General features: G+C 53.9%; 2 protein-coding genes across 3 annotated transcripts; one reads left to right on the top strand and one right to left on the bottom strand.

Moving 5' to 3' along the window:
- Positions 1 to 628: 628 nt before the first annotated feature.
- NFKBID (NFKB inhibitor delta) lies at positions 629 to 8,312 on the top strand. Its single transcript, XM_015071976.3, has 11 exons — positions 629 to 774; positions 2,191 to 2,291; positions 2,488 to 2,548; positions 3,456 to 3,646; positions 3,729 to 3,834; positions 3,932 to 4,078; positions 4,194 to 4,245; positions 4,329 to 4,477; positions 6,381 to 6,497; positions 6,846 to 7,010; positions 7,644 to 8,312. Exons 3-11 carry the CDS (start codon positions 2,534 to 2,536, stop codon positions 7,695 to 7,697), a joined length of 996 nt encoding a protein of 331 aa, XP_014927462.1. The 5' UTR covers positions 629 to 774; positions 2,191 to 2,291; positions 2,488 to 2,533; the 3' UTR covers positions 7,698 to 8,312.
- Positions 8,313 to 12,499: 4,187 nt separating this feature from the next.
- On the bottom strand, positions 12,500 to 22,159 carry APLP1 (amyloid beta precursor like protein 1). 2 transcript variants are annotated; one of them, XM_027044715.2, is made up of 17 exons: positions 21,885 to 22,159; positions 20,877 to 21,020; positions 19,995 to 20,127; positions 19,672 to 19,784; positions 19,307 to 19,440; positions 19,013 to 19,197; positions 18,426 to 18,556; positions 17,976 to 18,050; positions 16,953 to 17,111; positions 16,746 to 16,874; positions 15,263 to 15,362; positions 14,183 to 14,290; positions 13,899 to 13,925; positions 13,639 to 13,709; positions 13,343 to 13,405; positions 13,068 to 13,211; positions 12,500 to 12,949 (listed from the first exon to the last, which is right to left on the bottom strand). In XM_027044715.2, the coding sequence occupies exons 1-17, from the start codon at positions 22,029 to 22,031 to the stop codon at positions 12,851 to 12,853; spliced, it is 1,962 nt and encodes a 653-aa protein (XP_026900516.1). In that variant the 5' UTR covers positions 22,032 to 22,159; the 3' UTR covers positions 12,500 to 12,850. The 2 variants fall into 2 exon arrangements, with proteins under 2 accessions (XP_026900516.1, XP_026900517.1); XM_027044716.2 differs by having other exon boundaries at positions 13,899 to 13,922.
- Between the last annotated feature and the right edge of the window lie 72 nt (positions 22,160 to 22,231).

Genomic DNA, 22,231 nt, shown 5'->3' with positions numbered 1-22,231 from the left:
AGGGAGGAGAACCAGGAGAGCAGAAGCCTTGAGAGCCTGGGAGAAATGATTAACATGATCACTGAGATGGGAACCGAGAATGAGCCTCCCCTGGAATGTCAGTTGGCTTGAGGGCTGGGAATTCCTGGCTGCTTAGTTCACAGCTATACCACAGCGCCCAGCAAAGTACCTCTCTTGCAGTAATAAATCATTTTTAATGATGATGAATAAATGAGAACTGCCCTCTGAAAAAGAAGGTGATGTGGGGGAAAGGGAGAAATTTGAGCCCACCTATGGTCGCTCTTACCAACAGATCTTCCCTCCCTGGGGACCGGGACCCCAGTCCCCTCTTCCCCCAGGACACAGTAATACTGTCCCCTCTCAGCCCAGGGCCCAGAAATCGAAACCTCCAACACCCCCTTGGATAGAGCCTCAGAAGTCTAGGCCCTCAGTGCTCTCCTCCTTCAGGACTTGGCTGTTCTAGGCCCACTTCTCCTTCAGACCTAAGATGGGGCCCCCAGCTGCCTCTTTCCTGGGAGACTCAGGAGTCTGGCTCGCAGTGTCAGCCCCGCCCATTCAGAGACTCGGCTTGCTAGAGCGCGACACGGGGACTCCCAGGCCTGTGGGCGGGGCCCTACCCATGACCGGGCGGTGCTAGAACCCCAGTTTAAAAACTCGCGGGGCACCAACCCTAGATCGGGGACCCGGCGGCGGCTCCGCGGGAAAGAGCGAGGCTGGCGCAGCGCCGAGGCCGCGGCCCTGGGGGCCCGCAATCCGCGCCACGGAATCCCCGAGGTAATGGGGGTGGGGTGGGGAGGTGAGACACGCTCGGCCCCTTGAGGGAGCGAGGGGCTGGGAGTCCGGCTCTTGAGGATGCCAGAGACGGAGCTGGGAGGATCAGGCCTGGGTGCTGAGAGTCAGGGTACTTGGTGTTTGGAGGGGCCAGGAGGCCCGGGCATCTGGGTGGTGATGGAGGAGCGGCTGGGACTCTGGACTCCTGGGTCCTGGGCGGTAGGGGATTGGAGATTCGGAATCCCGGGTCCCGGAGGTGAAGGGGCTGGAGGCCCGACCCCTGGGTCCTGTGGGAGGACGGGGCTGGGAAGGAGTGTAGAAAGGGGCTAGGTTGAGTCCTGGGGGAGGGGGCGTGGTTGTTTAAAAATCAGCCACGGGTCCGCGGGGGTAAGATCCGGCGCCTGGCCGCAGGGGTCCACACAGGCCTTGACCCTACCCCCCACCCCGGGAATTCCCGAGTCTCCACCAGCCCTGGGTCCCTGGGCTGCTCGGGAATTCCCCACGTGCGGGGATTCCACGCGCTCCACGCTTGGCCAAGCGCCCCGCCTCTCAGCGGGACACCTGCTGCGCGCGGCCAGGCGTGGAAGGGGTGGTTGGAAGATTCCCTTGCGTGAGAGCCGTGACGTCAGCGCGTCGCGGCTGGGCTGTTTCCGAGTCTGCCCTCCCCCGCTTAACCCTTCCTCCTCCGGAATCCGGGCTCTGAAGGGTGAGCGTTGAACGCCCGGACTTCCGGGGTGGTGTGGACCAGGCTTCTGCAAACTGGGACTCCCAAGTGCTAGAGAGGAAGAGGCTGAGGGCCCGGACTCCTGGGTCTTGGGGAAACGGGTGCTAGGCTCTCGGACTCCCGCAAAATGGGGCCTGGACTGTTAGGTCTCGAGGGGGAATGGGGTCTGGACTTCTGGAACCCAGATGAGCTAGGGGCTATTGATTCGTGGTTCCTTGGGGAGAGGGGCTGGGGACTCGGACGCCTGGTTTCCAGAGGAAAGTGTGTCAGCTTCTAGGGCAGAGATGTTGAGAACCTAGATGTGCATGCGTCTCAGGGAGTGATTCCCAGCGACCCCCTAGGCCTCGGGAATGGGAGATCTGGGGGCTGGGATTTTTCACGGAAGTTGGGGGGAGGTGCTGCAGAGGAGCGCTCTCCTCCCCCTTCCTCAGTTTCCACGACGCTGGTGGAAAGTTGGGTCAGAGGGGAAAGTGCGAAGCAAAGGGAAGGAAACGGCGGCGGCGGAGGCGGATGCTGCACCTGAAAGCTAAGATTGGCTTTGGAGTTCGCAGGCGGAGTCAATGTGCCAGTTTTTCCGTGCAGGAGGGCGAGGCAGGGACCCAAAACCACTCCCCCGCGTGGTTGGGTGACTTAAAGACCCCTAATTATTTCCCTCCATCTCTTCCTACCCCCCCCCCCCCCCCCCCCCCGCCTAGTGAGCCGGGGTGAACGCAGCCACTGCCCGTCACAAACAGTGAAGAAGCTCCTGGAGGAACAGAGGCGTCGTCAGCAGCAGCCTGATGCTGGTGGGGTACCGGTAAGGCCCATGGAGGCTTGTGAACTACAACTCTCATGAGGCTCTGCCCCATTGGGCAAGGACTTGATGGCCTGCTGGGCCCTCAGAACAGATGAGAGGCTAGTCCTGACTTAGATACACTGTGGGTGGGGGAATGGATGCTGAGGGATCGGTCATATAAATTCTCCCTTGTTCCTTTTTGTCTCTGCCTCTACAGGGACAGTTTCCACCTCCTCTGGCCCAGTCCCTGACCCCATCTGTGAATGAGAGTGAGGCAGGTAAGTCTGGAAAATCATCTGCTTCCCTCAGCTCACAGCCCCAGCTTTCTTCAGGGACTCAAACATTCCAAATCTTAGGACTTTTGGGAGCGTAGGAGTCAGACCTTCTCTTGCTGGGACCCAGTGGCAGTTTGATCTCCCAGATTCTTTGGAGCCCTGTAATCTATGTACGGAGCCCTTCCGTGTTGCAGGGGCCCAGGCTCCCAGCCTTCTGTTGCTCCGGGAGTCTAGGCCCTCAGCCCCACAGTGTCCCAGGAGTCCAGGTTTCAGAAGTCCAAGCTTCCAACCCCTCGGCGTCCTGGATTCGGGGTCCCAGCCCTTTGGTGTCCCACACGGACGAGGACTAGCTCCCAGCACCTTGGGAGGTTCCGGGCTCTCACACAGGTCCTCCAGCCTTGATGACTTCCCTGACTCTGGTAACCAGGCCTGCCCCTGCTCCTCCTCTCACACACAGGCCATTCTCGCTTGCCAGTACACCAGGAGACTGTGGGTTCTGGACTTGGCAGCCTGGCCCCCACCACAGGCTTTCCAGACTGGGACCCCAACACGCATGCTGCCTACACAGACAGCCCCTACTCTTACCCTGCTTCTGCTGCTGAAGGTTTCCTGACTCCCGACTTCTACCCACCCTCCGACCCAGGGCGCCAGTGTCCATTTTCTGTGGGGATGGAGGTGAGATACAGAGTGGGAACAGGATACTGAAGGGCCCCTAAAATCCCCAGTTGCCCTCATGCCGGATTAAGGTCCTATTCTTCAGATGGGCAACACTGAGGTCCAGAGGTCCAAGGTCACTTGGTACAGATGGGACACCCAGCCACTGTACTTGGCACTCTGTATGTGTATGTATATATGTTAGGAAGAGAGAATGCTCAGCTGATTGGCTCTTCCCACCACATGCACCCTTCAGGACCCCCTGGATACCCGGCTTTATGCAGAACCTTCCCTGCCACAGGCAGGATCCTGGAGAGGTTCTGGACTCCCCTCAGGACCCCCACAGATGCCTCCCATGACCACCGGACCATCTCTGGACACAGCCCGTGCTCACATGCTGGCTTTGGGGCCACAACGGCTGCTGGCCCAGGATGAAGAGGGAGACACGTGAGTATAGGGGATCGCAGTCTGCATGCTCCTGGCTTAGCTGGGGTGCTGTGCTCACTGGTGTCCCCCTACCTGTCCTCAGGCTCCTGCACCTGTTTGCGGCTCGTGGCTTGCGCTGGGCAGCATATGCTGCAGCTGAGATGCTCCAAATGTACAGACATCTGGACATTCGTGAGCATAAGGGCAAGGTGAGGGCCAGGGGCCTGGACTCCTGGATTGAAGGCAGAAGGTCTGGGGCCTGGATTTCAGACGGGGGCCCCAGACTGACCTTCTTATGTCTTGCAGACCCCTCTCCTGGTGGCTGCCGCCGCCAACCAGCCCCTGATTGTGGAGGATCTACTGAACCTGGGAGCAGAGCCCAATGCCACTGATCATCGGGGACGTTCTGTCTTGCATGTGGCCGCTACCTATGGGCTCCCAGGAGTCCTCTCGGTATGGCCCGCTGACCAGGGGGGTGGATGGGATGGATTGGTTGCTCAAAGCATGGCTTCCGGGGCTAGGAGGCCCAGGGAGACTCTAATTCAGTGCTCTGCCTTCTCCTACTCAGGCTGTGATTAACTCCAGGGTTCAGGTTGACCTAGAAGCCAGAGACTTTGAGGGTGAGTTGGGTGGTGAGCAGGGCAGGTGTGGCAGGTGGGGTGGGTGCTTCAGACTCAGAGCCCTCACTGTCTCCATTCTGCAGGCCTCACCCCTCTCCACACGGCCATCCTGGCCCTCAATGTTGCTATGCACCCACCTGACCTATGTTCCCGGGTGCTGAGTACCCAGGCCCGAGACAGGCTGGCTTGTGTCCAAATGTTGCTGCACATGGGTGCTGATCACACCAGCCAGGTGAGCTGGGCAGTGGGCCGCCCCTAGGAGGGTGGGTCACCTGGATGGTGTGGGGCGGGTCACCTGGATGTCCAGGGGGCTTCAAACAAATGCTGGCTTTGTCTCTTCCCAGCTATGTGAGCTTGAGCCTATGACTTCATTTTTCTGTGCCCCTAAGAGTAATGTTACTGTTTTGTGCCCCTAAGAGTAATGTAATCTTAGCTTATATTTATCCAGCACCTACTATTAATCTAGTACTGCGTTTCATGGATTAGCTAATTGAGTCCACAAACATCCTTTGACATGTGTGCTATTATCACTTTTTCTGTTTCACTGGTAATAAAAACTGAGGCACAGTGTAAAAAATCTTACAGCTTGTGAGTATCAGAGAAGGGATTAGAACCCAGGTGGTCTGACGCCAGAATCCACCTCTTCATAAATATATTATTCTCCTTCCTCTGATAGTAGCTTCTTCACAGGCTGGCTGAGAGAATTAAACATCCACTTATTATTTAGTTTTGTTTTTTAGTTAAAGAATTTTGAACACAGATAAAATACAGAAAATGGTATAGTGAACTCCCCGTACCCAACATCAATAATCAGCAACTAGTAGCCAGTCCTGCCCCATCCATTCCCTCACTTGCCTATATTATTTTATTTAGAAAAATTTTTTTAGTGTTTGTTTATTTTGGGAGACAGAGTGAGTAAGAGAGGGGCAGAGAGAGAGAGGGAGAGGGAGAATCCCAAATGGGCTCTGCCATGTCAGCACAGGGCCCGATGTGGGGCTGGGTCCCATGAACTGTGAGATCCTGACCTGAGCTGAAATCAAGAGTCAGATGCCTAACCGACTGAGCCACCCATGCATCCCTATGTTATTTTAGAGCAAACCCGAGCATTTTTTATTCATAAATATTTGTGTCTTTAAAGTTAAGAACTCTTTTAACCTCAGTACGATTATTCCACCTTAAAAAAATTAATCTCAAAATACCAAATTTCCTGGCCGTGTTCAAATTTCTGATTGACTCTAAATGGATATTTATTTTTTTTCGTTACAAAAACTAGGATCCAGATAAAGCCCACATATTGCCATAATAAGACTTTTAAGGTCCCTCTTAATTTAGAGCTTCTCCCTCCATCTCCTTTTCTTCTCTTCATAATATATTTGGTGAGCCAATGAGGTTATTTTGACTTGTATAAACAAACATATATATATATTTTTTAAGGCTTATTTATTTTGAGAGAGAGTGTGTGTGCACGTACGTGCATGCATGTGCAGGGAAGGGGCAGAGAGAGAGAGAATGAATCCCAAACAGGCTCCTTGCTGTCAGTGTAGAGCCTGACTCGGGACTTGATCGCATGAACTGTGAGATCATGACCTGAGGAGAGAGAGGCACCGGATGCTTTACCAACTGAGCCACCCAGGCATTCCTAAACACATAATATTTTTTAATGTCCGTTATCATTACAAACTCTTTAAGGGTACATAATAAGGTTTCACCCTGGAAAATGCAGTTATTTGCTCCAAAATACGAAGAGAACAACTCAGTATAGAAGTGGATATAGGCTTGCTTAGGCTCCTGATTGATGCTGCTCAGGTCCCATCCTTATAGGTAAAGACTGTCCATGTGGGATGCAGGTACATTTTACTGTGCCTCTTAGAATGTGGAGTGGCCAGGCAGCTGCTCACCCAGAGTCACTTGGGCTGGAAAATTGTCATAATAAATGTATAGTTCTGGGATGCGTTCGATGTGAAAGGCACCCCCTTAAACGTGGTACTCTTGTATGGTGCACAACACCTATAACTGTATAAGGCACCCCTGGGTGCTTGTAAAGGGGAGACAAGGTGTCTGAAGGCTCTTGGGTTCCATGGGAGGGACCCTGGGTGTGAGGACTGGCCTGACCTCTGCTGTTCCCTTCTCTATAGGAAATCAAGAGCAATAAGACGGTTCTGCATCTGGCCGTGCAGGCTGCCAATCCCACCCTGGTTCAGCTGCTCCTGGAGCTGCCACGGGGAGACTTGCGGGCCTTTGTCAACATGAAGGTAGGGGCCTAGGCTGGCATGTGCAGGTTGTGTGAGATATGACAGAGAGGGGCAGTGGGATGTTGGGTGTCCTGTGGGCTATGGCTGTGGAGGGGACAATGTACGGAGCATGGGAGGGGACTGTATAGGATGTGGATGTAATTGGGGGAATGCATAGGGCATAGAGGGGTGTGCGGAATGTGATTGTAGAGGGGATTCTGGGATGTCACTGGGGGCATGTGGGACATGGATGTGAAGGCGGGAGTGTGGGACTTGGGTGTGGCAGAATGTGGAATATGAAGGGTACCTGTTGAGGGTCCAGGTCAGCTGAGTCTGAATCCTTATCAGTCCTCCCCTCACTGTCTCCAGGCCCATGGGAACACAGCCCTCCACATGGCGGCTGCCCTGCCCCCTGGGCCACCCCAGGAGGCCATCGTGCGGCGCCTGCTGGCAGCTGGGGCAGATCCAACACTGCGAAACCTGGAGAATGAGCAGCCTGTCCACCTGCTGCGGCCCGGGCCGGGCCCCGAAGGGGTGAGCACTGAGCCCACCCTGACTGTAGAGTGGCCTCTGACTTAACAGGGTGAACGCCTGACGCTACTCATTCATGACTTTAGAGGGTGATTTTAATCTCAGAAGGTGACTTTGATCCCTATCCAACCCTGACTTGAAAATATGATCTCTGACCCCAGTGTTGGATTTCATACCTGGTATTGGTGACTCCTCCTAACCTCTCCTTTCAACCTTGACCTCAGAGTATGGCCTCTACTTCTACCCCTGAATCATGACTTCAGGGTGTGACCTTTGATTCCCAAGTTTGACCTCCAACGCCCTGCCCCAGCTCTGACGTCAGAGTGGGACTTCTGACCCCTAAATGTGACGTCTGATCCTTTGCCTCTACTCTTTGACTCCCAGTCCTCAATGGTAACCCCAAGGTGGGAACACACCCCAGCTTTCCTTCCATCCCCAGTTCTGGCTCCTGAGCCTTTTCTCAGTGTTTGAACCTTTGTCCCTAACCCTAAATCTTGACTCTGAACCTCTGACCTGCAAACCCAGTTGATCTTACTCTGCTTCTCCACTTTAACCCCCAACTTCACAGTGCTTGTGTCCCCCACCTCTCCTTCCAACGTCCCTAACTTCTCTTCCTCTGCCTTGTCTTGTCTGCAGCTCCGGCAGCTGTTGAAAAGGAGCCGTGTGGCACCCCCAGGCCTGTCCTCTTAGGACTCAAACCCAGAACCTGGACTGATTTTCCAGTCCCCACCGTCCTGTGGGACAGCCAGCGTATGCTAATGTTGCAAATCCGTGATAATGTATGTGGAATGTCCTGCCATTGGGGTCTTACATTAAAACCCCAAAATGGCTGCGGGGGTGTAAACAATCCCCAATATTTGGGGTGGTGTAATACCCCTCTCCCACCTACAAGGAGCCCTCTTGATGATTTCTGTGAAATCGAGGCCCCTTGATTGTTTCTGTGAAACACCTGGACCTCTAGCCCTTTCCCCATTGGGATCTTTTGGGGCCCCCTCCCCTACTCGACCGTTCACACCTAGAACCCCATATGTGATTTCCCTACACAGTACTTGGAGTACCCCCAAATAGCTCCCAGTGCCACCCAGTAGAGCTCCTAAGATGACCCCCCAAACCTCCCCAGGACCCACACCATTCAGGTCCTTACCTCTGAGACATAGGAAGGACTCTTCTAGATGTGAGTTCCCTAGGTCATATGCTTTCTAATTCAGAACTCCACTGGCTGGACCCCCCCTGTCCCCAATCTCCCCATTTCCATTGAATCCCTCCCCGATGTGGAACTCCTTATTAAACTCAATTTGGACTCAACTGTCTGTCTTAATCTCTGGAGGCATTGGTGCAGGGGAGTGGCTGTGGTGCTCGGCTGGGTAGGCATGTTTGGATGAAGGTGCCTGGGGGGTTTGTAGCAGACACTGTGGGTGCTACTGTCACCCTCACGGTATCAACATCTAGTGGTCTGACCTGCTCTGTCCTGGCTGTGAGCACGGCAACCTTAAATGCCAGCGAGTTTATACTGCTTCCCATCTAACAGCCCTCCTTTCAGAAGGAGATGGCATAGAACTACTCCAGGTCCTGGGGCGCCTGGGTGGCTCAGTCTGTTGAGTGTGCGACTCTTGATTTCGGTTCAGGTCATGATGCCAGGGTTGTGGGATTGAGCCCCATGTCGGGCTCCGCCCTGAGTGTGGAGCCTGCTTAAGATTCTCTCTCTCTGTCCCTCTCCCCCATTTGCTCTTTCTCTTTAAAATACACACATACATACTCCAGATCCCTCACCTCTCTGTGAGGATAATGGGGAAGTATGTGTTCTATACAGGCTCTCAGTTTCCCAACAGAATCAAGCTCCAAGCCCCGCACTGGTTCTGGCTTGATAACATACTCTTTCTCGACTGCTTTCCCTTTTGTGTGTCATATCCCACTTCCCCTACCAATAAGTTGTCCTCAAATCCTGCTTCTAGGAGAAACCCTAGAGAGATGGCCTCCATAATGCCCCCTTCTCGTAATTGCCCCAACAGCCTCTGCTCCGGACTTCATCTGAGCCTCATCCCTCAAAGAGCCCCTCCCCCACTGAAAGCCCTCTGACCCATCATAGCCCCCCACTGCTCAGAGCCTCTCAAGGACAACAAACCAAGCACACTTCAGGGCATGTACTACTGTCTCTACCCCGAAACTTGAGGCTTAGAACAACCATCACTATTTGCTCATGATTCTGCAATCTGGGCTGGGCTCTACTGGACAGTCCTATCCTGCTTTGGTCACTCATGTGGCCACAGTCAGCTAGAGGCCTGATTAAGCTGGCCAACTGCACTCACGTGTCTGATAGCTCAGTTGAGATGGCCGGAACCACTGGGTGTGGGCAGAGCATCCCTTTGTCCATGTGGTCTCCCCAGGAAGGTGGGCGGATCTCTTCACACGGCGATTCCAAGACAACAAGCCCTTGCTTGCATCGTGCTTGCTGACATCACCTTGGTCAAAGTCATTCACGTGGCCAAGCCCAGAGTCTGGGGAGGGGGCACCACACGAGGGCTTGAAACTGAGAGGTGGAGTTTCAGAGGCCACATCACCTCCCTGTACCAGCATGCGTTGCTTTCCTGTGTATGCACGTAGTGGCAGCTGACCCATGAAGAATTCATGGGAATGTTATGTCATAGATTCGAACAATTTAACTGGAGTTAATCTTACAGTCATAGCGTGGCTTAATTTCTGTATTTTGGGGTGCCTGGGTGGCTCGGGTAAGCGTCTGACTCTTGCTTTCAGCTCAGGTCGTAATCTCATGGTTTGTGAGTTCGAACCCCACATTGGGCTCCATGCTGACAGTGTGGAGTCTGCTTGGGATTCTCTCTCCCTCTCTCTCTCTGCCCCTCCCCTGCTCTCTCTCTCTCTCTCTGTCTCTCTCTCAAAAATTAAAAAAAAAACAACCCACCAAAACTTTAAATTAAAAAAAATTTGTGTTTTTTTCCTTTGTGGTACCTAAAGACAATTCTTACCATTGATGGCATCTTAGATTCTATTGACATATAAGATGCATATCCCAGGGCACCGGAGTGGCTCAGTTAAGGTCTGACTTCAGGTCATGATATCAAGGTTCGTGAGTTTGAGACCCACCTTACCTCTCTGCTCTCAGTGCAGAGCCCGCTTCAAATCTTTTGTCCCCCTCCCTCTCTGCCCCTCAACTCGTTCTTTCTCTCAAAAATAAACATTTTTTAAAAATCTAAAAAGAAGACGTATATCCCAACATGTATCAACACACACATGCGCACACACACACACACACACACAACATGATAAAATTATAAAATGTCTCTAAGAAACTGTATTATTTTTAAAAAAAATTTTTTTTTTCAACGTTTATTTATTTTTGGGACAGAGAGAGACAGAGCATGAACGGGGGAGGGGCAGAGAGAGAGGGAGACACAGAATCGGAAACAGGCTCCAGGCTCTGAGCCATCAGCCCAGAGCCTGACGCGGGGCTCGAACTCCCGGACCGCGAGATTGTGACCTGGCTGAAGTCGGACGCTCAACCGACTGCGCCACCCAGGCGCCCCGAAACTGTATTATTAAAAGAAAAATTAACAAATTGTTTTCAATGGGAAAAGAGGGCAGCGTCAAATAATAGCAAAGTTATTCTTCCTGCTGGAATTTCAATAATAAGTGTTTTAAAATTACCCTAAGTATTGCCATTAATATGTAAACATTGAGGAATCATACACTGAGCGTAGTGAGCAAAACGGCCTTTCATTTCCTGTTCCATCTGCTTGGAGCTCCTTACCCATTGTTAGCCTGTTGATCACACTTGTCTGTGAAAACACACAAAAGCAACTTTTTCCCCTACCTGTGGTGCTAGTTATAGGTTTCTGCTAGGGTTGTCTCAGTACAACTGAAGCTAAAACCGAAATCAGAATGACGTCGCAAACTGGGTTCTCTAATGAAGCTGTGGCATTGTATCCAACTTGCATCATGTAGGCATCTCCCTCACAATGTCTACTAGGTCTGTATTTAATATACATGACCTGTATTTACATGCATGTATTGTAAGAGACATTGTGAGCTCAAAGGCCCTCGGGAAAATTAGAAACAGATGTTCCCAGGCGCCTGGGTGGCTTTGTCGGTTAAGCCTCCAACATGATCTCATGGTTGGTGGGTTCGAGACCCTTGTTGGGCTCTGCACTGGCAGTGTGGAGCCTGCTTAGGATTCTCTCCTTCTCTCTCTCTCCCCCTCTCTCTGCCCCTTCCTGACTCATGCTTTCTCTCTCTCTCAAAATAAATGTTAAAAAGAAAGAAAGAGAGAAAGAAAGAAATAGATGCTCCCTCCCTAGGCCATATGTCAGAAAATTGCGTGCTGACATTAGAACATGGCATATTACTGCCACCTGCTGGGAAGTTGTGGTAAAAATGCAAATCCATAGTGAATGGTATGACTTGGAATTTTGCAGTGTACAACTTGAACAGCCTCAAATTACCAGACAGCTGGTTAGCAAAATGGCCAAGAGTATGGGTGCTGGGGTGAGGTTGCCTGGGTTGAATCTCTAGCTCTGACCATTCCTATATAGTGACCGTGGGCATCTGATATAACTTCTTATATCCATTTCTTAATCTATAAATGGGAATGAATAATCATAATACCTCCTTTATGGGATCGAAGTAATGATTAAGTGTGTCAGTGTATGTAAAAAGCTCTCAGAGCAGGGGTGCCTGGCTGGCTCAGTCGGTAGAGCACACGATTCTTGAGCTCAGAGTAGTTGGCTCAAACCACACATTGGGCATGGGGCCTACTTAAAAAAAAGAAAGCTCTTGGAGCCGTACTCAGCACAGAGGGAGTGCCATGAGTATTTGCTGCCACACTGTTTTAAAATTTATTTAACAAATACTTGTGAAGTGGTTGTGAAATGGCAGGCACATTTCTAAGTCTCCACAAATATCAACCCTTTTAATCCCCGTAACAACCCTTTTGGGACAGGTTAACAGCATATGTAGAGGGTTAACTCCAGTGTTACAAAATGGGGCGCATGAGGGTTTAAATTCCAATAGGTGCTTGCAGACATCACATACCCCTCCCTAGGACATAACTGGATTTCCACATATCAGGGGGATTCCTATTGCCTCCCAAAGAAGTGATGAAGGCTTGTGAATGGGAAGAGAGTTTCAAGATCCTCATTCTCTCCTTAGGCTCGAAGGTTGGGGGTGGATGCTGTGTGTGACTGAGAGTGAGGGTGAACAGAAGGCAGGAGAAACTGCTAGAAACAGCTTCCTCGGAGTCTACCCTGGGGTTCAGCAAATACAGGTCTAGAAGTAACACACCGTTTGGCACCACGGAAAGCTTCTGAGCGGGCAGAGGGAGCCTTCCAAGTCTTTGGGCCCCGCCCTTCCTAAAGGCCCCGCCCAGATTTAAAGATCCTTCATACTGTTTTCAGAGGTGAAGGAGGCCTGGGCAGGGATCCGCACCAGAGTCCAGAGCTATGACTACACACTGATTCCCCCCCAAGAGACGCAGGATGGCCTGGTGGGGAAAAGGATTTTATTGGGATGTTAGTGGGGATCACATGGGAGGGTGAATTCTAGGGAACAACAGACACTGGGACCAAGCTGGTGGTCACCTTAAGGAACAATAAATTAACTTACAAAATAAATTAAAGTGAGGAGGTCCCAAGCAGGGAGGCAGCTGGGAATACCTGGGGATTTCTTGGGGATGGAATTTGGAATTGGAAAGGGGAAATAAGAATTTCCAGTCCCCTCACAAAGAGTGTGAAATGAACAATTTTGAGACCCCTCCCCCAGGATGGGAGTTGGGGTTCTGGGGCTCCAGGAAGAGGGAAGCTCTGGGCTCAGCCAAAGGGGTGAAGGGGGCTGGTTCAGGGTCGTTCCTCCAGGAAGCGGTAGGTGGGGTTCTCATAGCCATGACGCTGCAGTTCACGCAGCTGCTGCTCCTCCAGGGTCAGCATAGGGTCCACCTGCATTTGGGGCGGGGAGGAACAGAGGGGCATAGAGACCTGACCACAGATCTCACAGCGCCCCTGTGCCCAGGCTCTGGAACTCCTTCCCCATATACCATGTCTTTGTGCCTCTCACCTCCACCACTCCATGGCTGATAGCCCCATAGGGCTTCTTCCTGCGCAAGAGCAGGAGGGAGAGGACGATCAGGGAGCCCCCACCTGCTCCCATGATCAGCAGACCAGACACGGCCTCTCGGGATACACCTGTCCCAGCTGGTGCCTGCATGGAGAGGACATGGGGCAGAGGCCATCTGTGAGGCTCACCAGGGCCCTGTGTGGCTTTGGGAGTCAGAGCCTAGCCACTGCCTTCTGACCTCTCCCCCTAGGTACCCAGAATAATCCTCCTCTTACCAGCTCATCTCTCTGAATCTCCGCTGAGTGGAAAGGAAAACCCCTTGGAACAGATACATTCACCTGGGGGAGCAGGAGGTGTCAGGGACTCAGGCGTCTGGGCACCAGCCTCCTCCTCCCCTGGGCCCCAGTAGGACATCCCCAGCCTTCTTCTTCCTTAAGACCCCAAAGTCTTTGTCCTCAATCCCTTATTCCCTCAGGCCAAAGGATCCAAACCCTTAACACCCTCCTCCTTCAGACCGAGGAGTCCAGGACCCCTCTCCCATCCACCCTCAACGTCCACAGGTCTCACTTACCTTTCGCTCATACTGCTCCAGGGGGGACATCTTCTCTTTCCCAGAGGATGCAGCGTCTTGTTCTGTGGACCCTAACCCCCAAGTCCTATCTCATTACTGAGAGTTGAGTGTGGTGCTACCCCTGCCTGAGGAGGCGGTCAGAAGGGGCACCGGACTTTACCCCAGCAGGTCGGGAGTTCCCAATGTATGGACCCTTTTCCGTTCGGGGGTCAGGGACTGGTGGGATTTGGTGGCTGGGGTCTATTCTGGGAGATACTCACCTTTCGGAAGGGCCATGGGGGTGTCTGCTGGCAGCCAGAAGAAGCAAGACAGGTGGAACAGTGAAGAAAGGAGGGCATCATGGAGGAAAAGGGTGGAGACACACCCTCCCAGCCAAGGCAGGAGGATCAAGGATCCTACAGAGGCTTCCACAACCTTAGACATCCGTTCCTATCCTCTCCCATTCACTGTGGTGGCTAAGATACCCCCCAAATTTAAGGGATTAGGATTGGGTTGGGTGCCTGTCCCCCAAAGTCTAGGGTTATCTACATTTGGGTGAACTCACCATCCTTGGAATCCAGAGGCTGCAGCCCACCCTTGTCCTCACTGCTGCCCCCTGGGGCGGGGGCTTCCAATTCATTGGGACCCAGGTGCTCAGAGTGGAGAAGTTCCTCTGAGGGGAACATGCAGAAAGGGGGTCGACATCACGACCCTCATAGGGATGCCACAAAGCAAAACCAGGTGAATAAATGGCACCCTAATACTAAAGTGATTGGGGGTAGCTGTAAGTATGATCTGGGGAAATTGGGGAGCTAGATGAAGGCACCCCTGGCAGGGAGGACGGAGGTTGAAGTTTCAAGAGAATGGCCTCTTTTTAAAAAATGTTTATGTATTTATTTTGAGAGAGAGAGAGAAAGAGCATGAGTGGGGGAGGCATATATAGAGAGAGAAGGAGAACGAGTGAGAATCCCAGCAGGCTCCACACTGTCAGTGCAGGGCCTGATGCAGGGCTTGATCCCACGAACTGTGAGATCATGACCTGAGCTGAAATCAAGGTCAGACACTTAACTGACTGAGTCACCCAGGCACCCCAAGACTGGCCTCTTTAAAGAGCAGGGATAGGTGTGGGACATCCAGTAGGAAGTCACAATAGATCTGGGGGCTTTGGGAGATCACACTTTTTGGTGCTCATGCTCTCATTCAGGCCTCCTCCCTTTGAATCTGGACTGAGTTTGTCACTTGCTTTAATCAACAGAAGGTGGGCCCCTGCCTTAAGAAGACTTGGCAGCTTTCACTTTCATGCTTTGGGGAGCGTGAACCACTGTGCAGGAAGTCCAGGTATCCTGCTGAGAGACAATGCAGAGGGGCTCCATGGATAAGAGACCCTGAGCTGACATGGAGAGGAAGAGAGGCCTGTTTGTGCCAGAGTCCCATCCCTTAACTGATTTGCTAGCCAAGAGTAGCCACACACTGACCAGATGGCAGAATCATGAGCAAAGAAAATAGTTGTCTTTAAAGCCACTATGTTCTGGAGTTTGTTACATAGGTATAAATAACTGAAACGGTGGAGGGGGGAAGAAAAGTTTGGGGGTCAATATCTGCCTTCACAGATCAGGAATGGGAACCAGGGGTCACAGGCACTCACGGATCTGGGGCCGCAACTCCTGAGCCAGGCGGGGGTTCTGGTCCAGCAACCCCAGGCTCTGATTCATCCTTTCCTCAATTACTTGAAGGTGGGTCTGCACCTGTGGGGAGGTGAGGATGAATGATGAACTGGGAAGTAGGCAGTTCTCTAGCCTACTGCCTAGAGATGGGGAAACTGAGGCAGAGTGCAGAAGGAAGGTCAATAGGGTCCAAGGAAAAATAGCATATACAATGAACAGGAAGTAGGGCACAAGAGCCAGTAATTGGGCCAGAGGAGGAAGGAAACTGGAGGCGAAGCAGAATAAAAAGAAAAGGAAAAGGTGTATAGAAGACAGGAAGTGAGAGGCTTGGAAAAGGAATTAAGGCAAAAAGAAAAGGAGTAGTCACTAGGAAAAATGCACAAGAGACAATGTACGTATAACATACCAGGGATATGGCATGGAAGATAGGAAGTGGAGGAAGTGGGTAGGAGGAGCAGAAAGTAGGGTCTGAGGAATAGAAAGTAAGGTTTCAGGGATTATAGAGAAAGAAATGGGATTAGAGAGTCATATACAAATGATGTCTTTCTTCTTTTTTGTTTAAAATTTTAAAAAATTTTTACGTTTATATTTTGAGAGAGAGACAGATACAGAGACAGAGCACAAGTTGGGGGAGGGCAGAGAGAGAGGGAAACACAGAATCTGAAGCAGGCTCCAGGCTCTGAGCTGTCAGCACAGAGTCCAACATGGGGCTCAAATTCACGAGCTGTGAGATCATGACCTGAGCCGAAGTCACTCAGCTGACTGAGCACCCAAGGCGCCCCGTGTTTAATGTTTTTTATTTATTTATTTTTGAGAGAGTATAAGCAAGGGAGGGGCAGAGAGAGAGAGAGACAGAGAGAGAGAGACAGAGAGAGAATCTGAAGAAGGCTCCAGGCTCTGAGCTGTCAGCACACAGCCTGACGCAGGGCTCGAACTCACGAACCGTGAGATCATGATCTGAGCTGAAGTCGGATGCTTAACCAACTGAGCCACCCAGGAGCCCCAGAAATGATGTCTTTCAAGGGCAAGACATGGAATTCAAGAGCACAGAATGGAGTATTCATGGACAGGAAGAGAACATCGAAGAACTAGGAATTGGGATCTGAGGGCACAGAATAAGGGTTGCATGGAAAATAAGTGGTGTTTGGGAGGAAGGAGAACTGAGGGACAGGAACAGGGTTCAAGGCATTGGAGGAAAATTCTGGGAAAGGAAGTAGGAATCAAAGGGACAAGAAGGGCGTCAAAGGCAAGGAGCCAGGGTGGGGGTAAAGGGCAACATTCCAGGGTCAGGAAGTAGGGATCCAAGGGGCTGGAAAGGTCCCAAGACTGGGGAGAGGCGTGGGGCCAAGCTTGCCAGGGATAGGTAGAGGTCCAAGGGACAGAAAGAGGGTCTGAGGAGTGGGGCCCTGGAGACTGGGGTCTGAGGGACAACAGGGTATTTGGGAGCCAGGAGCATCTGAGCACCTGGAAGCGCATCTGCTGGGCCTTCTCAGGATCCACGGCAGCCACGTGCTGGTAGTGCCTCAGCGTGTGCCTTCGTTCCTTCTGCTCTGCACGCAGGTAACGCCGCAGGGCCAGCAGGACGCGCTCTGCCTGTGGAAGGGACAAAGGCTGCCTAAGGCCTGCCCCAGACCTTTTCACCCACCGCCCCTGCCCCAACGGCTCCCACACCTGAGGCGGATCTCCCTGCAGTGCTGCCAGGAAACCTTCCAAGGCTGCCCGGCGCTGGTCGTTGATAAGGGCGATGACTCGGGTGGCATGGGTCTCCACCAGGCGCTGTCGCTCACCAGACACCTGCTCCTCCAGGGTCTGCAGAATGGACTGGAAGTGCTGGCAAGGGGGTGAGCACAGGGCCAGGAGAGGTGAAGATAGGTGAAAGTCCAAGTCAACGCTCTGGAAAGGCAGTCTATAGGGCCATGTGGTGGAGGGTGGTGCGGTGGGTCTAGGCATGAGTAGAGTCGACTCTAGGGTGGGACCAGATCACAGGATGTGGACTGGAAGGAGTGGGGATACAGGACCAGGCAGAGTGCAGGCAGGACCAAGCCAATTGGGAGCTGATCTGAGGATGTAAACTCTACCGGGTGGGAACAATCTAGGAACTGAGGCAGCTCATGTTCTGGTGAAATATTTTCCAAGTATTATAGGAAAGGTAAGGCTGTAGGCCTGGGCGGGGCCAACTGGAGATGGCTGTGCCTAAATAGGACCTAGAGGGGTGGAGCAAAGATCAGGAATGGGGCTAACCTAAGAGGAGGGGGTGGGGCCTCTAGAGGTGATCAGTGAGTCACAGGCTGGGCCTACTGAGGAGGGACTGAGAGTGAAAGTGAGATTAGAGGGGTGGGACCAGAGTCAGGGGATGGGGCCTAATAGGAATGTGAATGAATCAAGGATGCTGAGAAGGACCAGGATGCATCTTGCTGGGACTCAGTTTGGGAGATGACCACAGAGCCTACCCTGAGAGGTAAGGACCAAGTGAGGATCAAGGCAAAACAAGGCCAGTCTGAAGAGGAGAGAAATGCCAGGTCAGACATAGGCCAAGAGGAGTGGAGCCAAATGGAGGGAGGGGGCCAGGAGAGACCAATATAAGTAGGAAGGGGTGGGACAGGATGAGCCAAGACCAGGCCTGGACCCAACTGAGACCAGGTGTGTCCTGGGTATCGGACAGGCAAAAGTAGGACCCGCCAGAGGGTGTCCTACCTCGTTCAGGGCCTGTCTGTCAGCTTTCGGCAGGTTCTTGGACTGGTTGTCTGCCATGGCCCATTCACGCATCACCTAGGGGCAAGAGGAACTTCAGGATCCTTGAATCTACCCTGCTCCACCCAGTGAGTCCCCCAATCCCTCTTCCAGACTTTGGAGGCTCCAGATCCTATAAGTCCTACTTGCTCTTGAGTTCACAAGAGGTCAGGCTCTGAAGGAATGTAAGTGGAAGAATGCAGTTCACTAGAGTTTCCATAGAATCTGCTGGCATCTCAGTGGGATTCTAGGTGGGTCAGGGATCCCTGGTCATCCCAGAGGTGGTGTTGAGGATTAGGGGTTGGATGGGGGCTTGGGGAGTCTTTGGAGGTAGTCTCAATGTGCCTCTGAGGAAATTCCTGGTATTCAGGGAGTTCCGTGTTGTGGGAAATCCTGAGGCCCCAGTATCATCACCTCATTAATCTGGCGCATCCTACGTTCCTCCAGGTCCATCTTGGCTCTCAGGAAACCCTCATGCTCGCTGATTTCTCCAGGCATGCCAAAGTACACGTCCACACCATCTGTGGGCCTTGCGGTGGTGGTCACTGCAAGGCCAGGAACTGGGGAATCAGTCTGAAGCCCATCTTCAGGTTACCCTCCCTTCTTGGAGAACTACATTTCCTAGAGCACACTGGAGACCACCATGTGTCTACTTAACCATAGATGGTGCAGGGCATCATGAGAGATATAGTTCTGAACTGGGCATGTTCTTGCAAAGCTTAGAAATCTACACCATCCTTCAAGCTTCCCCAAAATAATCCTTAGGAACTACCAGATGGCTCCTCCACTTTCAGGTACCCCCAAGCCACCCTCACCCTTTGCATTCTGCACAGGACAGCCCTTCCACCTCTTCTTTACCCAGTGTTACTCCCATCCCTTCCATTCCCCCCAGTTGGGTCTCTCCCCAACAGGTCCCTCCCAAAGATGCCTCTACACCAAGGCTCCCTCAAATCATCCTCCCTCCAGGATAGAGGGAACTAAGAGTTCAGAGACAGTCTCACCTTTGCTGAACCCTGCAGGGCTATGGGAGCTTGAGGGTGGGACTCTTTCCTCCTCTTCTTCCTCTTCAGCCCGTGGGGGCTCCACGAAGTAATCGTCTACTGGCTGTAGGAAGGATTCCTCTTCTTCCTCGTCCTCACCCCCCTCTACTCTGCCCCCTAGGGGCCAGGACCGGGTGGAGGGGTCACTGAGGGAACAGAAGACTTGAGGCAGTGAGAATACGACCCAGGCCCCCAGGCTTCCATTTCCTGCTTCAGGAGCCTTGGGATGGGTGTGGAGGGTTCCTTCCCACTCACCCAACTGCTGTCCCAGATGGATCAGGGGTGACTGGAGGGGGGCAGCACACATACTCCACACCTCGGAACCGATCCGTGCCACAGGGCAAAAGCATGCCCGAGCCATGCAGGATGAGGCCCTGGGAACGGCAGGCCTGCGGGAAGAGTAGGCCCAGATGCCAGGATTGTGGGCTAGGAGAGGGTAGAGAGGGAGCCTGGATGCCTGGGTCTTGGGGGCTGATGGGACTGGGGGCCTGGATTCCTGATTCTGTCCCAGTGGGAAGAGGGGGCTGAGGCCCAGAGTCAGGTTTGGGGAGGGGGGGTGGGTTGTTAGGGGACTGGATTCCTGGGTTGGGGAGTGAGAATGGATGGACCAGGCTCCTGACCTCCTGTGCCTCCTGATGCCTCCGAGTTGAACTCTCACACTGGTCCATGCGCTCCTGATGCAAGAACCGGCAGCCTTCAGGCACCAGCAGGGCCTCGCTCACGAATTCACCTGCTGGAGAGTGGGGGCACCAGAGTGAGACTCTCCCACAGACACTAGCTCTACCCTCTTCAGAATCCAGACATTTTATCCTCAGAGGTTTCTCTGCCCCACTCTGGACCCAGGCATGCATCCAGCTTCCTAATATGAGCCTGAGACCAGGGCTCAGAATCTCACCCCAGGGAAACCCCCACTTCTGTTCCCTGCCCCCAGCCTGGGACTCACGCAGGCATTGGAAAGGCACAACCTGGTGGTGGGGGTGAGCACAGCGGCCACCTCGAGAGCCCCCACACCAGCGCTCCATGGGGATGGCCTGTGTCGCCTGTTCCACACGTGCAATCTGCAGCTCCGGGTACATCTGGGGGCAGCGGGTGAGAGTGATCAGCCCACAGCCTCGCCCCCTGCCAGCTGTGCTTCTCCACTGGCCATGTCCCTTTACAAGGCTCTAGTGATCTCCCTAGGTTCTGCTTCTCGGTAGACTCGGTAGCTAAGCCAGCAAGCTCCTTGGCCACGCCCCCAGTAGCTCTCCCTCAGAAGCCCCGCCATCTGCCCAGAAACTCAATCCCCGTAAACCTGCCTCTCTTCTGGTCACCTCTGTCCCCTCCTCCAATAGGTTCCGCCCTCCTTTTAAGCCTCACCGTTTTCTCTGTTTGGCCTCTCAGTAAGCATCCCTTCTCTTTGTATTAGAACTGGCTTTTCATAGCTACACCTCCCAGCTTTCCACTCTCGCATTGGGCTCCACTCTCTTGCAGGTCCAAAAGGTCTTTTTTCTTAGCCCCGCCTCTCCTTTGACCACGCCCACCTGTGCCCCTACTCCTTAAGGTACCTACCACAGATTGTTGAACTGTCTCTTCACTGCATATAGTTCTTAGCTGACCCTCTTTGCACAGCTCTCCTTTCCTGCCCTAGTTTCTCAAAAACAGGTCCTGCCCTATCCTAAATTCGCCTCTTTCTCAGCCATGCCCCCTAGCTTCCCCTGACTACTTAGATCTCTCATTCTCCCTGGACCATGCCTTTTGCACGACTAGCTTCTTTCTTTTGGGCTGTCCGGACACTCTCGGAACCGTTTTCCTGCGGACCACGCCCCTCCCAGCAGGTCCCGCCCACCTGTCTGCAGTATTCCAGCACCCGTTGCGGATCGCGGAGACAGCGTCGTGAGCGCTGTTGGTCTGGTTCCCAGCGGCCGGTGCGCAGGTCCCGGTGAAGAGTTAGGTGCCCACATAGTCCAGCCACCTGGGCCGACCCTGGAGCCTGAGGGTCGGGTCAGAGGGGTCAGAGAGGGCCCAGGGACGCTGGCACGTGTGTCCCCCCAGACCTTTGCTCCTTAGGACCCGGAGGTTCAGAACCCCAGCACCCGCCTCCTAAGCACCAAGTACCGCGCACCCGCCTCCTAAGGGGTACTGTTCCCCGGGAAACAGCTCCCACTGGGCGGGGGCGCCGCAGCTCTCCCGTTGCTATGGCGACCCAGGTCCCCCGAGAGGCTCGCGGCCTTGTTGCCGCGGAGACAGGCTCCGCCCCCACCCCGGCGCAGCCGCACTGGAGCCCGAAGGGGTTAAAACTGAATCGCGGGGGAGGAGGCCAGAACCCAGGCGTTCTGGCCCCTCCTCCCACCATCCCTAGCTCAGGGTCCTATTCTCCGGTGCAAAGACGACAAGGCCTGGCTTCGGGGCCCTGCAGGCCTGGGCACCAGGTCCTTTGAGGGCTGGAAAGCTACATCCTGGGTCGGGGGTCGGTGTCTGAAGACCTAGACTCCTCGGTTCTGGGAGGCTGAGGGGCCAAGATTCTTGGATCCAGGTGTCTTACTGTCTGGTGGGTCCTGTCTGGTTGGGGCTGACTCACCTAGGTCGAGAGGGTCTGAGGGGGCTGGGCTTTTGGGACCACGGCTCTGGAAAAGCCAGTTCCTAAGCTAGCGGCGGGAGGCAGCTGGGAGGACAGAAGATGGGGGAACTGGGACCTGAACCCCTGGGTTCACGAATGCCTAGTGCCGTTAGGGACGCATGGGGGCCTACCACTTGGCCGGAAAGACTGCGCTTTCTGCCCTGGACGCGTCCGCGTCCGGGCCCAAGGCCCGGTCCCGCCCCTTCCCCCATCCCCCAGGACCCGGCCGGGCCTCACCTCGGCCGCGCCGGGGCTCCCACCGGCCAGGCTCCCGACGGCGAGCTGCGCGCGCAGAAGCAGCAGCAATAGTGGCAGCAACAGCGGCAGCGGCGGCGGGCCCGGGTGGCGGCCCAGACCGCGAGCGGCAGGGCTAGTGGGCCCCATGTCCCGGCCCTCGCGCCCTCACGTCCCCTGCACTCCGGCCCGGCCCGGCCCGGCCCCAGCGGTGACAGGAGCTCCCAGCGCCACCGCCGCCGCCGCCGCCTCCTCCCGCCGCCCCCGGGCTGCGCCGGCGCCGCCAGCCCCGCCCCACGCCGGCCCCGCCTTCCTAGCCAGGACAATAGCGTGGCAGCTCTGCGCAGACT

The sequence above is a fragment of the Acinonyx jubatus genome, chromosome E2, assembly GCF_027475565.1.
Source record: "Acinonyx jubatus isolate Ajub_Pintada_27869175 chromosome E2, VMU_Ajub_asm_v1.0, whole genome shotgun sequence".
Lineage (NCBI taxonomy): Eukaryota > Metazoa > Chordata > Mammalia > Carnivora > Felidae > Acinonyx > Acinonyx jubatus.
This window is presented reverse-complemented; position numbering and strand designations above follow the sequence as displayed.